The 17,428-nt window shown below is 35.5% G+C and overlaps 1 protein-coding gene across 6 annotated transcripts in view; it reads right to left on the bottom strand.

The window, feature by feature from the left end:
• STXBP5 (syntaxin binding protein 5) overlaps window positions 1-17,428 on the bottom strand; it is a 183,217-nt gene that overhangs the window by 143,629 nt on the left and 22,160 nt on the right. For all 6 annotated transcript variants that reach the window (XM_045865709.3, XM_064598198.1, XM_045865708.3 and 3 more), the window contains exons 3-4: window positions 13,729-13,810; window positions 10,142-10,242 (exon numbers count right to left, since the gene is read on the bottom strand). In XM_045865709.3, the coding sequence (XP_045721665.1) occupies window positions 10,142-10,242; window positions 13,729-13,810 (183 nt within the window). The remainder of the gene's footprint in view (window positions 1-10,141; window positions 10,243-13,728; window positions 13,811-17,428) is intronic.

The raw sequence follows: 17,428 nt of genomic DNA, 5'->3' as shown, positions 1-17,428 counted from the left end.
GGAGACACTTAAACCAAATTGAGTTCCAGAGGTGAGCCAAACCAAACAGGGCAATTCGATGCAATTGCTGCCATTTTAAGTCAGGTAATCCAAACCTAAAACCAATTAGATATACTCCATGTATGAAGGTCAACTGATTTGGGATCTCAATTACACTTGCAAAACCCCTTCACAGCAGCACCCTGATTAGAATTGATTGAATAATTAGAAGGTGTGTGTATACCAGGGGTAAACACCTTGGGGACCATCTTAGAATCCTGCCTCTAATAGTCTGCCCATAAGCATCTGAAGATTCACATCCCTCCCAAATGCAAAATACATTCACCTGACCCCAACATCTCTAAAGCCTCAACCAATTACAATATCAAGTCCAAAATCTCATTAAAATATCATCAACTCAAAAATCCCAAATCTCATCTAAATTTGCTGTAGATGAGAATCTTGACTGTAACCCGTTAAGTATAGCTCTTAGGCACAATTCCACCCCATCTGTAGACCTATGAAACTAAAGAGACAAATTATCTGCCCCCAAGACTCCCAGCATTCAATGGTGGGACACAGGGTAACAGTTATGGAAAGTCCTGTTCAAAACGGGGGAAAGTGGAAGGTAAAAAGGAGTCATGGTCCTTAACAGTTTTGAAATCAAGTTGGGCAAATGTTGGATTTTTCTTAATTAGGTTTCAAGGTCTGGGAATAATCCTCTGTAGCTCTCAGCTCCACCCTCTGCCTTTTTCATCCAGACAGTACTTTCCTGGAGCGGGTATTTTGATCAGCCTGCTCCTGGCGGCAGCCTCCTTTATTCTGTACTGTCTTTCAGGCTGGCAATATTCTGCTGCACAATTTCCTCAAACTGTGCATCTTAAAGCACTCTAGAGGTTCTTTGGTTTGATTGAAAAGATTGTGAAGCACACCCACGATCTCTTGTAAGAGGCCTTTGTGTAGCTGAATACTTTGACCTTTGGTCTTTAGGAGATTTTTAGTAAAAAGCTGTCCAGCCACACCATGGTTTTCTCTAAGCCATACCAAGAAACAATCTTTTTACCAGCTGGATCAGGGTAGGAATTTCCTAAGTCATCAAGTCCTGGTTCCTTTAATAATTCTTCCCTCAATTCATTTCTTTCTTCTTGCATTTTATTATAAAGCAGCAAGAAAAAAATCAGGTGGCACTTTCAACCCTTTCCTTGGAAATTTCCTCAGCTAAATATCCAAGTTAATCACTTACACATTATGCAAGGGACACTTCTGTTATGCTTCCCACCATTATATAACAAGGAACCACTTCCTCATTTCCAAAAACATGTTCCTCTCTCCTTCTAAGTCCTCACTGGCAGCAGTCTCCAAATCTAGAGCCCCACAGCCTACCCAAAGATATTTAGACATTTCTATCATGTTCCTCAAATTTTTTCAACCTCTATTCACTGCCCAGTTCCAGAGCAATTTCCACATTCTTAGGTATTTGATACAGTAGCATCTCACTTCTAGGAACCAAAATCTGTATTAATTTTTTTTTTTTTTTTGCTGTTTTAACAAATTACCACACACACACAAAAACATTTATTCTTTGTTTCTACAGGTCAGAAGTCCAGGCGCTGCGTGATCAGAGCCTCTACTCAGTCTCACAAGGCTGAAATACAAACATTAGCCAGGATGCATTCCTGTGTCCCTTTCTGGAGGCTCTGGGAAGAATCTGCTCAGAAGCTCTTCCAGATTGCTAGTAGAAATCAGTCTCATGTGGTTGTAGGACTCAATATCCTTTGCACTGAATCCCTCTCAGGTTCTGAACCTTTTGCCAGGGAGAGTCTAGTCCCAAAAAGCTTACTTGCTTCAGTTCGGTTTAGTGAGAATAATCACCCTATCCTAAGGTCAATTAATTGGGACCTCAATTACATCTACAAAATGCCGTCACCTAGATCAGCATTTGTATGGTAATGTGTGGACACCAGGGAGCAGAAATCTTGGAACCCATCTTAAAATTCAGCCTACCATACATCTATGTTTAGGAGTGGAACCGTTGGCTCATGGAATATGTGAATACTACAAAAAAATTTTCTAAGGTGACTAACAACACTCCCACCAGCAGACTATGGGAAGTTCCAATTGTGTCACATCCAAGACAGTATTTTAGCCATTCTGACGGATGTGTAGTGATATCTGGTTGTAGTATCAGTTTGCATTTTCCTCATGACTGATTTTTGTCTTCCTTTAAAAGAAGTCAGTATACTTAAAAAAAAAAAAAAAAAAAATTAAAGATTGGATTAGTTATTCTGTCATGGGTTTTTAACTTAAACTTCTAAAATGGCATTGACCCATATTGTGTCATAGTTATTTTATGTCTGGGCCTCTGATGTAAGCTATTCAAGCATTTTACTCATCTTTGTTATCCTCAATACCTAGTATAATCCCTGGCACACAGAAGGCACTTAATGTTTGATGAACTGAAAGTAATTTACCTTCTAAAATGTATTTTTTTCATTTCCAAATTTAAAGCACTGCTCCCCCTCTATAGATTCCTCCTAGGCCAATCAATACTGTTACAGGAGCCAACCCTTTTTTAGCAGTCTAAGACACAATTTGTCTGAGCCAGTATTACATTATACAGTTAGAGGAATAATATATACCCTAACTCTACCTACCATTAATCTACCTAGCTTTCTTGCCCTAAACATAAAAAATAGTTTTCATTCATTATTTTGTTTTTATTATTTTTCACATGCCTTAGGTCATTGTGCCTGTTAGGAGAGATAAATTACTCTTATATTCACCTTTGATTATGTATCCCCCTCCTTCCATATAATCTTTTTATACCTGAATACATTATAAGGACAATGTGCAACCAGACCAGTCTCTTTGGATGCCTCTCCCAATTTCTTTGTTATTATGGATAATTTTATTCTAGGAAGTTATCCAACACTTCCTAACCATCTTTCCTTTTATAGTCTCCAGGTCGTCAAATCACAATCATCTTCCCTCTGAACACTGACAGTTTTCTTCTTTCTTTTTAAATTTTGTCTCAGGACCGGGTTCCCTAAAAACTACCAAGGTGACTCATCACATCCATACAGTTCCAAAACAATTCTCTTCGTGGATTAGAATTAGATCCAGAAGAGTATATCGTTCTATCAGGCTGCCTAACAGCCTGTGTTCCATTCCATTTCTGTGTTCTAGTCCTGAATTTCATCACACGAAATCACTCTCATTTCTAATGCTTGTACACTTTCATTAAGCTGCTTTTGAAGAAAAATATTTTGCCGATATGATGCAATTACCACAAAAACTGTAATCTTAGGTCTCTAATTTGTTCCAATATTATGATTAATTTTTTTTCTTGTTAATTATGTGCAGTGAATTAATTCAAAATCTTTGGAAGACCTGTACAGATTTTTTGAGAGCTGGTATCTAGCCAGATATTCTTTTACAGCTATGCCTGGTTCATGTGCATACCGAGCAAATTATAAGCCTCATAAATATGCAAAGCACAATATTTAGGTAATATTTTAATAAGAGTATAATGGGATAAGTTAGTTTTTGTTTCTACAATAATTTACTTTTGCTACTAAGAAAAATCTGATGTGGGGCTCCTGGGTGGCTCAGATGGTTAAGCCTCCAACTCTAGGGTTTGGCTCAGGTCCTAATTTCAGTGTCATGAGATTTAGCCCCACAGCATCTGGCTCTGTGCTCAGCGTTTGGGGGGGGGGGGTCTACTTCTCTCCTTCTCCCTCTCCCCCCCACCCCACTCCTGCACGCTGCCACATTCTCTCTCTATAAAAAAGAAAAAGAAAAAAAAAAGAAAATCTGATGCTACAGCAGCAGTCACTTCCCGAAGTACCTTAACAAGTACCAACTTTTCCACTGCAATCATAGTATCTGAATGAATTACTCCATTTGTCAAACAGTTTTTTCTTAAGGACTTTGGACATTGATGCACCATTGATAATTGTTAGGAGGAACTTTCTGATTATTAGTGTATTCCATATGATATTGTATTCTCCTAACCATTAGTTTAGAATGCATGCATGCTTATTTTATTCTCTAAATCAATACATGCATCTATCATCAAATGAATAGATATGTTAGAATAAAAGAAAAATATATCTTAAAAGAATGTATTAATTTCAATATTAAAGATTCAGCTATTCAGGTGTCTAACATATTTATACAGAAAAATTCTATTCTTTGAAATTTCACTTAGGGAAATTTTTCTTGACCCAAGAAACTAAATAACATTTATGTGAAAGTGTATTATGAACAACAAAGAATTAAACAATGAGAGATATAATTATTAGATAATAGTAGTTTCTAAATAGGAAAGCCCAGGTATACAATTTAGTCCTCAGTCTTAAAATGCTCTTATATTTTTACTTAAGAACTATTATGCAAAAACTTAACGTGGCTGAGAATACTAGTCATGGTAACAGGTGATAAAAAAAGACTAGCAGATAGTTGTAGTTGCTTATAAATCCATGAATTCCTCCCAATTAAACTTTCTTTAAAGAAAAAAAAACTACAAAGCTAAAGGAACATACTCTGATAAAAAACAAAAACAAAAAACTACCTACAGAATTTTCTTGTCAAATTCCCATTTTCCACCAAAGCCAAAGGACCTCTCCTTTACATGTATAAAGCCATGTAGTGCCAATATCATTGGTTCTAATGATTTTCTAATGTCAATTAGTTGTTTCTATAAAGACTGCCTAAGTAAAACTTCTGGTATACCTAATGCAGCTATGTCAAGTTACAATCATTACTTTAAGTAAATCCAATACCTTTATACAGGTGATTTCTAAGGCACTGTTCTAAGTGCTTTATACATATTACTTATTTTATATATATTAACTTTATAATATGAATCTTAGGGCTTTCATGAGATAATAATCCATTTTACAGATAACAAAATTGATATAGTTAATAGGTGATGGGGCTATGCACTAAGATTCAACATAGGCAATTTGGCCCAGAGTCTGAACTCTTAACCACTATGGTACATTGATTTTCAAGCTAGAGAAAATCATATCTCAAGCTAAGTGATCAATTATAGTAAGAACTAAACTTGACAATTAGTACAAGCTGGCTGCTAACCAAGAAGGAGATTTCTATGTTTATGTTATTCCCCAACTGAAATTCATTCTACAGAAACTGAGATACAGACTTATTTAGGATGAACAAATGTCATTTTATTGGGCATCTGGGAAGTTAAGCTTGTCTTAACTTTGACCAAGATCCTAATGGCAAGGCCCAAGTCTGTCTTCTTTACAAATGCACGCTTAGCAGCTAGCATTAAGCTGGCACAAAATAAGCATTCTATAATTACCTATAGAATAAATGGGGATAACAATGGAATATTATGCAGCCATCAAAAGGAATGAAATCTTGCCATTTGCAATGACGTGGATGGAACTGGAGGGTATTATGCTAAGTGGAAATAAGTCAATCAGAGAAAGACATGTATCATATGATCTCACTGATATGAGGAATTCTTAATCTCAGGAAACAAACTGAGGGTTGCTGGAGTGGTGGGAAGTGGGAGGGATGGGGTGGCTGGGTGATAGACATTGGGGAGGGTATGTGCTATGGTGAGTGCTGTGAATTGTGTAAGACTGTTGAATCACAGACCTGTACCTCTGAAACAAATGTTAAAAAAAAGAAGAAGGTAGCAGGAAGGGAAAAATGAAGGAGGGGGAATAAAAAAAAAATAAATAAAAAATAAATGGGTAAGAGGAAGCTGTTTTAACATATGAGAAAAAATAAATGATAAAGATTACATGTACCACAGAGGAAAATTTTCTACAAATTAGAAAACCAAACACACAAAACAGTGAAGTAACATGCCCAATTTCATATAGTTAAACCAAGATGTAAAACTTCCAATTTCCACATTTTTTCTTAAATCCCGTAAAAGTGAAATTCTATCAAAATATCCATATTATATAGTTGTATAAGATGTGAATGTACTCAACACTACTGAACTGTACACTTAAAAATGGTTGTGATAGAAAATTTTACGTTCTGTGTATCGTAGCACAATTTTTAAGTCAAAACTAGAAAAAAATCCAATTATGAAAAAATACAATTTAAATCACTACATATAGTTTCTATTTATAAATTTCTACTATACTAGGAAAATTTACTTATAAAAATAAGACAATATTATGATAAAACTTAAGTTTATACTATTTAACAATTGTTCAAAATGTAATGAAATAGCTACTTAAACACTTCTGTATTTTTCTTACCTTTCCTAGTTTCAGAAGTAAAAATGAAAATAGCATAAAAATGAAATGGAGTAATTCAACTTATTAAGTTAGCTCAAACCCACTGTGAAATAAGGAGAAAACTACTAGGTTATTAGTTATTGTATTCTGTCAACAATAATAAGCACCATGATAGTCATTACAAATATTCACAAGATTTCCCGCTTTTCTGCTTCTTGGTTATATGAGTGAAATTACAGATGGCCACGTGACTTGTTCCCGTAGCCCATGAAATGAGAGTGTAAGAGATATGTATTACATCCAGGCAGAAACTTTAAGAGCCAACTCATGCTTCACCATATTCTCTTTCTCCCTACTACAGTGACAAACAATATTGTAAAGACTGGCTGTTTCCTCAGCCAGGTTCTGGAATAATGATAATGAAAAGGAACAAACCCACAAAGGACATATAGTGTAAGGAAAAATAAACTGTTGCTGTATTAAGTCATTGAGATTATAGCATAACCCAAACTATCCTGGCTGACACAAATATAAAAACTGAATGTAAAGCAGTTATATAAAGAAAGGGATGGATTCCTACAAATGAGGGATATGGAAGGAGTGGCAGGGAATGATAGGATTTTGTCCCTTCTCCTGCCTAAGGATAGTGGCTCTAACAGAAGGTCTCCATCAGGGTGTAGATTACAGTCCTGAATGACACAGAGTTCAGGCTGAGGGGCAGAGTATGTCTTGCCACCATGCGCAGTTCCTAGAGCTGGAGGAAGCCCCTACTGTGCCCTCCCCTCTTCCCACATGTAGCCAGATGCTGAGGAAAACAAGGCTCCTCCCAAGTGCTACCTCTCTCCTTCCTGCCACCTGAAGAAATCTGAACTTTAGTCTTGAGAGAATATAAGTAGGTTCATCCACAAGACACCAGCCTATTCCTTAGCATTTTAGGTCCAATGGCTGGCATACGTTTGTAGCTAGCTTAGAGGATTTCATCCTAAGGAGATACTCAAGGAAGAAGTATCATGCTACAGTTCCTTCTTTACTGTTAACCTTAATAATGGCCAAGGGGAAGCTGAACTTCAAATGGGACCAACTAGTTTCTACTGATCAGCTGGGTAAACTCTATTACAAAACTGAAAACTGGCAACTCTATCAGCTTATTTCAGTTGTAACTTTTAGGACCTTGCATACAATTGTGCAGAATGTGCCCTGCATAATAGCACCCAACCAAGGAGGGGAATGGTGGACTCTGAGGCTGCATTCACCAAGAAGAAAGGCTCTGTTTTTTTGTACTTCACACAAAGATGCCTTCTGTTTGTCAGATTGTGACTATAGGCACCTTATAGACTAACTCACCATTCCTTACCCATTTTTACCAGAATTTCTTGGAGACCATCCTTAGAGGTACTATTGAGGAGACTTACCTCATACCTGACAATCATGGGGCCCTGACTATTCTGGGACTCCTTGAGCTTTAATCCTTTCTCCATGAAGATATACGATAATAACCTATAGTGTATGTTTGTGAATTTGGACCACATACTACTACATTCCTGTGTCCCAATGAGAAATATGGACAGGCCACTGGCAAATGAGGTATCAGAAGTATTCTTCTGCTGGAATTCTATGTCCTGACAGAATCCTTCCAGTGGGTGGTAGAGAGTAAGAGAAATTCTACAGCACTACACGGACCAAATGATACCATTTTGATGTGCTAGAGCCCAGAGTTTCTGACTTTGACACTACTGATATTTTGGACCAGATAAATTCTTTGTTATGGAGAACTAACTGCCTTGTCATTGCAACATACTTGGCAGCATCCCCAGCCTTTATCAACTAGAAGCCAGTAGCACTGCTCCACCCTCCTCCAACTGTGACAAAAAAAATGTCTCTAGATATTGTCCAATGCCCTCTGGATAGTAAAATCACACCAGGATGACAACTACTCTGCTAGATCCATACTTTCATTTCCAGGAGATGGTGTGAGACTGACAAGATGTGTTCTGGGACTAAGATGCCCATCGCTATCTCCACCTGCTTGGTGGCATCTGAAGTTGATGTAGACCTCCCCCTGAGCTCCAGTTGGCAAGCTGACTAAGGAACTCTGCCCGGCAAGTTGAGGCTGGCCCTATTCTGAGCAGGTAGAAAAGAACTGAACCTTAACGTTTTGCTTGCTTTTTCTCCCCTATGTCAACCCTCCCTCCTACCATTAACTCCTCCTTCACTTCTGTCCCTCTCCCAGAAGAAGCAGAACCATGATTCCAACTTATTTAGAAAATCTATCTTCCCAGGCAAGATGTAGCCCAATAGCAAACTTTGCTACTGCCCCCCTGCCAACTCTGGTCTCTGTCCACCATAAAACGTAGACAGGTCTTTGTGTTGGCTAAAGAAGTCTGAACTGCTATGTTCTCAGCAGCCTTTTTAGCTTGCCTATTTTGGAGGGCCACTGTGGGCAAAAACCCAGACTTACAAACTGACCTATTTATATAACCTTAACAGATCAACATGTATCAAAGGAGGAATGGTCTGATCCTTGGATATGCTTTGGGCAGTCTGATGTCTGACTTTAACCAAAGACGGGTCCTAAAGACACTAACCCCACTGCATTTAGGTACTATATAGACCCAGATTTCTTAACTTTGGCACATATACATATATACTCACATCTGCTCATGCTTACAAGTACACATACACACACATATATAAATGTTCATATATACACCAAAAAATAGATTTCATAAGCAATGGGGGCCTATATTTCTTGCTCATATTTCATGCCAAAGTAAGTTCCATATGAATTAAAGATTAAGCATAAAAATAAAATAAAAAAATAAAGATTAAGCATAAAAAATGCAATTTTAAGAGCACTGTAAGAAAATATGGGAGAATGTTTAATAAAACTAGGGTAAAAAATGTCTTTCCAATATACAATGGAATATTACTCGGACATAAAAAAGAGTAAAATCTTGCCATTTGCAACAACATGGATGGATCTAGAAAGTACAATGCTAAGTGAAATAAGTCAGAGAAAAACAAATGCTATATGATTTCACTTATATGTGGAATTTAAGAAACAAAACAAATGAAAAATGAAAAAAAGACAAAAAAAAAGACTCTTAACTATAGAGAACAAACTCCTGGTTATCAGAGGGGAGTAGATGGGGGGATGGGTAAGACAGGTGAAGAGGATTAAGAGTACACTTATAGTGATGAGCACTGATTAATACAAAGAATTGTTGTATCACTATATTGTACACCTAAAACTAATGTAAAACTATGTTAATTATACTGGAATTTAAAAAGAAAAAAAGGTCTTTCCAATCAAAGTACAAAATTCACGAGTGATATGAGATTTCTATGACCAACTGTTATACTTCTACAAATTTATCTCAGAGATATACTTGTATAAATGGATGAAGACATATATGTATCATACTATCACAACTGAACAAAATGAACAGCAGACCAAAAAGGATATAAATGTCCACTGATGAAGACTAAGTAAATTATGGTACTTCCATGTAATAGAATATCATGCAGTTATGAAAATAACTATGGAAAACTGGCTTGTGCCAATATGAAACAATCTATCAAATATATTGTTGACTGAACACAAATTATAGGAAAAATATGTAATGCTTTCCCTTTCATGAAAAAAAAAAAAAAAGAAGAGCTATCTAGAAAGATTTCTGCCTATATGCACAAGGTATTTCTAGAAGGACACAAAAGAAATTTATGTGGTTGTCTCTGGAGAGGAAAATGGGTCTGGAAAGGAAGGAATCTCGCTTTTTATTATATATCCCTTGAAGTTCTTGAATTATTTTTTAGATTGTGCATAAAGTCTATCATAAAAAAATAAAATCAAAGAATAAAATTCAAAGAAAATATTTCAAAAAAGAATAGCAAATACCTTATATATATATAGGATAACAGAAAACTCTTACCTTTCTCTGCAAAATTTAAGTGAATGTAGTATGGCAGGTCTCTTTTGACGTAAATTCCATAAATGTAAGGTGTCATCAGCCAAGGCACTCACAAGAGCTCCCTTAAAAATAAAGTGTAATATATTTTATATAGAATACATCTTACAAACATCAAAGCTACTAAAGAGCTGCCAAAAAAATCTTCCCAAATTTCAAAACTTTCAGCCAATAGATTTAGTTTTGAGAAACATGTCTCACCCAAATTCTAAATAGCAGATGTTATACAGTGTGTCATATGTAAAAACTGTTTTCACTTTTCATTTTAAAGTATAATTTAGTATCTTATAAACTACAAATATACTAAGATCTAGTTGGATATTATGGTTGATAGCTATGTAAAATTAGAGGTCAGACTATAAGTTACTTGATCACTATTGTACATCTTCTTGACCGAAAGAAAAATATAATATGAAGTAACTTTCCCATTTGGCTTAAGAAAAATTCTTCGGAATGTACTATGCCTAGATCATAATTCTACTACTAGAATGATATAGAAAATAAAGATAGCATTCAGCACACTATAACTTCAACTCCCAAAAGGTTGACCAATCAACTAATTTAGAAAGTTAGAACATCTGATACTACTAAATACTATGGGGCAGCATCTCTGGCCCTATATGAGAATCACACAGGAGGCTCAATCTCACCCCTGAACTCACAAACCAGATTTTTCAGAGCAAGGACCTACACAGGTATATTTTTAAAAATCTTTAGAGGTGATTCTGGTATGTGAATAGAATTAAGAATCTCTAGACTAAGGTTGATTTATTAAGACATGTGCCTGTGTTTCCTCAAAGGAGTCAGATATTTTTCGTCTATACTGAGAGGATAAGATAAAAAATACAACATGGAAAATTTATGTTAATTTCAAAAAAGGATTTGCAGTTCTATTCATCTAGGTTATTATGAGAAATCTTAAAATCTCCTTCCTTCAAACTAAGTTTCTCATTTATCAAAGAGGATTAAAATAGCTCTGAAAAGTTACATTAAATGATCTCTCCAAGTCCTTTTCACCTTCGAAATTCTCTGAGGGCTTCTCTATGGTGTAATTCCTACTGCTACAACATGACTAGAGGGGAGCAGAAATAAAGTCCATATGCTTTCACTAGAAAGCATCCTCTTATCTATATCATTTTGAAGCAGAGAAACTCAAAGATTCAGAGTATCAAAGATTTTTACTCTTCATTCTTATTTCCACCATAGTCAACTTCTTTCTCAAGATGTGCACACCATCTTGAAATCTTAAGGAAGAAGAGATGTAGAGCCAAAATGTCAATAATAGCTCACCACCTCCTAGCGGGGCTCCTTTACCTACATATGGCCCACTAAATATAAAAGCAAATAGCTACTCCCAATTGTCAGACTTCTGTAGCATCCCCAATTAAATATTCATATTTTGCTAAGCATTTTTAAAACAGCAACATCATTTTTAAGTACTCAAAATGTAACATTTAAGCATGTAAAATAAGTCATATCCAAGAACCCTATGATGAATCCTATTGAAAAGAAACCGGTATGAATGACAACATAAATTACTTAAGATTTCTAAAATTTAGATGTATAGGTAATCAGTTTGCAATGTTATTTACACTGGTTCATGTACTGCTTTAACAAATAATCTTAACACAAGTATAAAGATGGAGAATAGGTTAGGCTGCCAGGGATTAGGGACTGAGAGCAGAAGGGGGCCCAGTTATAAAGGGGGAGCCTTAGGGAAGTCCTTTATGATGATGAAACTGATCTGTATCTTGTTCATACTGGTCATTACACAAATCTGTATGTGTCATAAAAATGCACAAAACTAGACACCCACACTGACACAGGAGTTCATGGTGATGAAATCTAGATAAGGTCTGTAGTCTAATAATAGTATATGGATGTCATTTTCCTGATTAATATTATACTATTGTTATACATAATGTTACCATTAGGGGAAGATGGGGGAAGTACACAGAGAACCTCTCTATTTTGAACCTAACTGCCAGTAGAATTATTTCATAACAAAATTTAAAAAAAAATAGGAAAAATAATCTTGAGTCCTCATAAATAGGTTCAACAACTTTCTAGATTGTGATTTCTTTTGAATTTTAACATTTCACAATGCCTATTATACAGTTCTACACAGAATACTGCAGTTTTTAAAAACACTTCTGACCCTGAAAAACCTACACAATTGTATATTAATCTTCTGATAAAAACATTTTACAAAAGGTCAGAGGTATCGAGTGTTTTTTTTTTTTCCTCTCACATACATTTAAGAATTTATTAAATGGAACCTAAGGACCTGAGGGCAAAAAGAATGTCCAAGATATCACCACAACTAAAGATAGCAGAGCCTTTTCTGGAGTAATTTCTTTCTTCTAATGACCAGCTTTTCCTGCTCATCACTGCATATAGTAAATATCTCTTCTCAGAGCTGCTCATATTTTAAATTAACTTTTTATTTTCCTTTTTTAAAAAATTCTAGAGGCGCCTGGGTGGCTCAGTTGGTTGAGTGACTGTCTTCGGCTCAGGTCATGATCCTGGAGTCCCGGGATCGAGTCCCACATCGGGCTCCCTGCTCAGCAGGGGGTCTGCTTCTCCCTCTGACCCTCTTCCCTCTCATGCTCTCTGTCTCTCATTCTCTCTCTCAAGTAAATAAATAAATAAAATCTTTTAAAAAATTCTAATTAGTTAACATAGTATTATACTAGTTTCAGGTGTACAATATAGTGATTCAACAATTCCTTACAAAGCCCAGTGCTCATCACAAGTGTGCTCCTTAATCCCTATCACCTGTTTAACCCATTCTCCCACCTCCCCTCTGGTAACCATCAGATTGTTCTCTATAGTTAAGACAGTTTCTTGGTTTGCCTCTCTCTTTTTTTTTTCCCTTTTGTTTGTTTCTTAAATACCACATGAGTGAAATCATATGGTATTTGTCTTTCTAGGACTGATTTATTTTGCTTAGCACTATACTCTCTTGCTCCAAGTCACTGCAAATGCTCATACTTTTTAAAAACCTGCAAGCATGTTATCTACCCTGCTGATAAAATAGTATTTGTTTCCTGAGCTCCTTCCTAACTTTATAACTCTATCAAAAAGAAAGACATCATCAATTACTTCAACCAGTAAGTGACACAACAAGAATTTTGGACGATAACCAGTCTTCTTTTCTAATGGAATTTTGTTTCCTGGTTGTATTTCAAACAAGTCACAGAGAAGTATATTTTGTTATTTATAATAAACTCAATCTCTAAAAAAATTTTTAATATAGATTTCAGTGTTACATAACTTTCAGTATCCAAGAAATAAAATGTAAATGCAGCACCTTGTACCAAAAAGATTTACCTTACACCATTCTATTTGCAACACTGTTTTGAGAAACATCTTGCATTATTTATGTAACTTCCCAGGATGATGCCTTACAGTGAACTGCTATAAGTTCTGACCTATAAGAAATTTACTTTTGTTCAAGTATTTAAATATCAATGCATGCAAGAAATCTGAAAGACCAGATGCGGCCCTATTTCATATATAAGTAGGACAGATTAAAGCAATTCACTAACCTCATTAATCAGGAACTGAAGCTGGATTACTGCAGCTCCACTGTCATGTTGGCAATAACATTCTACTCCTGGACGACCAAAGCTGTCATTAATTTCATTAAGGAGTCTACGGTATGTGTGGGCTTTTTACAGCAACTGTTAAGTTACATAACAGACTAATAAATATTCCAATGACCTGATATTCAATAAAGGCTATTTATTGAGATTAAGATTCAGAGTTACATTTATTACACATCAGTCAGATCAGCTAGCTTCTGCTGATAATCAGAAGTCTCAGAGATTACAGGTCTAAAATAACTGTTCCTTCTAGAAAATAAAAGAACTATCCAAAACAGCAATATACAGAACATAAACTAGGTTTAATACACTTTACTCTGGCCCAAGTTTCTTTCTTTCACTTAAAATAAAAAGAGAAAAGGTAGTTGATCTGCAGAGCATCCAATTTTGACCAAGGCAGCAAACAAATCTGAAGAGCAGAGACATGTCATTTTGGAATAATGCTTTTGGAACCAATCTTTTTACTAGCATTTTTCAATCCTATAGTGTTATTTTTCAATATTGTAAGTTAATATAATGAAGAACCATATAACTATGTTTGTAATTATAGCGTGATGATGTTATATTACCAATGAATGCATCAGTCTTTTACAACAGACCTGAATTCAAAATACGCAAATTTATATTAATTTGCATATAACAGTAAACACACAACATTCTCTGTGTTAGGCATTATATTAAACATGTTATATATATTAACTCATTTAATTCCCATCATCTATGAAGAATATATAATTTCCCTTCCCCCCCATAAACAGATAAGGAAACTGAAGCACAGAGAAATCAAGCAACTTGTAAGTCACGTAACTAGAAAGCAGCAGAGCTGAGATTTGAATAAGCATTCTGGCTCCAGAATCTATACTCTTAATAATAAGGTATGCTAAATAAAGAACAAAACAAACAAAAACCCAGACACTTATACAATTTACTAAGTGCCAGGCACTGTTACATCTTCATAAACTTGAAATAAGAAATTAGCTAAATTAGCTATTTTAACATGTTACTATACTAATCTACTTTTCACTAGTTAATAAATATTAATTGAAAATAAAAAGCTAAATCTAAAATGTGATCAATAATGTGATTATAGCCTTCTTTTTTTTTTTTACTTTTTTTTTTTAATTTTATTGATTTATTTGAGAGCGAGAATGAGAGAGAGAGAGAGCATGAGAGGGGGAGGGTCAGAGGGAGAAGCAGACTCCCCGCCGAGCAGGGAGCCCGATGCGGGACTCGATCCCGGGACTCCAGGATCAGGACCTGAGCTGAAGGCAGTCGCTTAACCAACTGAGCCACCCAGGTGCCCCGTGATTATAGCCTTCTTTATATAAATTCATATTCAGGTGTATAGACTACTTCTATATGCTTTTAACACATGCCCTAAGGTTCTTAAGAAAAAAAAATAATCACACTAAAGGTTAAATTCCTATTTTCTATACACTTTTTCCTTCCGATTTCTAAAAGTTTTTCTAGGTGATATTTATCTTCCACGATTTTTTTCATTTTATTGCCAGCAATTAATTCTTCTATTATTTCACAGACTAATCATGCATGTTTAGCCTATAGTACCTTACTCTGTAAACATCTCAAACTTTTATCATCATCATCATCATCATCAGTATTAGTAGTACTAGTTTTACACCAATTACCCAAATGCACCTAAAGGAAGCTAGATTTCAGATTGTTACTACTGGCATTTGGTAGTGACAAATCACACCTTGTTGGCCAAAGAAATACCTACATCCATTTCTTTTGTCAGGATGCCTTTTTAGCTAGTAAAGGGAGTCTAATTCTAATCTTTCCAGCTAAATTATCCTTTCTGGGACCAATTAGCAATTCTATAATTCTCATTTTACATGGAGCAAAACTTCTCATCTAACCAGATCAGAAAAACTAAGTTAATAAAAAATGTGAGCTATTATGAAGAATCATAAAAATTCTACTCACCTTATTTTTTTTCAGAAATCATACATAATTTTGCTAATCTTGTGATATTATCTTCTTTAAGTATGGCTCTATTAACTAGATTCAGAATTGTTTGTCTTAAAACATACTCATGGTGTGCTTGGGTGGCTCAATTGGTTGAGCATCCGACTCATGGTTTTGGCACAGATCCTGATCTCATGGGTCATGGGATCCAGCCCCACAACAGGTGCACTCAGTGGGAAGTCTGCTTGAGGATTCCCTCTCTTTGCCCCTCCACCCCACATGCATGTTCATGTGCCCGTCTGCTCTTTCTCTAAAATAAATAAATCTTTAAAAATAAATAAATAAATTAATAAAAACAAAGCCATAACTATCCAGGTATAAGATCTGTAGTTTAATTTATTTTTATTTAAAAGATTTTATTTGAGAGAAAGCATAGGAGCCCATGAACAGGGGGAGGGGCAGAGGGAGAGGGAGAAGCAGGCCCCTGCTGACCAGGGAACCCCGATGCGGGACTTGATCCCAGGACCCTGGGATCATGACCTGAGCCGAAGGCAGATGCTTAACCAACTGAGCCACCCAGGCACTCAACTAGTTTCATTTTTTAAATGGAACTTAAGATAATTGGCAATGCATTCTAAATGCAGCATTCACATACAATCTTACTATTTTTCTGATCATTTACTGTTATCCACACAACATCAAAAATTTTAAATGACTGACTTCATGAAGTCTTCCCAAAGTATTCATCCTGCATTTTTTATGTACTTTTAAAAACCCCTCTATTTTGCATTCACATTATCTATTCTTAAAGTAAACTAATTACTATAGTATCAAATATGACAGGCACAAACAGATATGGGAATACACAAAACTGATTATTGGTTAAGCAAAACATAAGCATATAGATCTACTAATTTGGGCCTACTGGTCTGAAAACTTCAGTATGCTGTGGGCATCAATCAATATTTTATTCACAGAAACTGCAAAGTGTCTATAAATCCAGGAAGTCAGTCAAGAAAGGTTTATTCTTCTCTACACATGGAACTACTCCAGATAAAACTATACTTTTTTTGACACTATTATTAATATAGTCACACTTACACCTAAGATGATAAATTACTTTCTTAATATAATAAAGAAGAACCACTATCTACTAAGTTTCAGGTTCTGCGTCTTAAAAACGCAATTGTACTTAATCCTCATGGTAACTCTGAAAGGTAGTTATTATCCGTATTTTACAAATTATAATTCTGAGGCTCAAAGAAGTGATTTTTCTCAAGATTACTACTGATTTCTCTCCCTTTTCCTTTGGATAAGGTAGTACTATGCTGCAGCCAGCCCTGAAGGATCCTTAATACTACAAAAGCCCTCTGAATTGGGGGGGAAAAATCCTAAATCATTATTTCATAGTAACAAAAAGTTTAAAATTAAATTTTAAGGAATGGAAGTTACTTATATATAATCAAAAGATATTAGTTTGAAAGAATACAAACTCTAGAGCAAGTAGTTCTCAATCCTGGCAGTGTATCAGAATTCCAGCTCTACTGCAAATTTACTAATCCCAAATTGCCTGAGAAGCAGCCTGAGTAGGTTTTTTGTTTTGTTGTTGTTGATGTGCCGCAGGAACATCTGAGGCACAGTTGAGAATTAAGACATCTACTTTCAAGTCAGTTCATATGCCAGTTCCACCAGTACTTGCTGTGACCTGAGGAGGAGA

This window comes from Mirounga angustirostris, unplaced genomic scaffold (assembly GCF_029215605.1).
Source record: "Mirounga angustirostris isolate CCGP_5_RB_7025 unplaced genomic scaffold, mMirAng1.0.hap1 SCAF_8, whole genome shotgun sequence".
NCBI classification, from domain to species: Eukaryota; Metazoa; Chordata; class Mammalia; order Carnivora; family Phocidae; genus Mirounga; species Mirounga angustirostris.
This window is presented reverse-complemented; position numbering and strand designations above follow the sequence as displayed.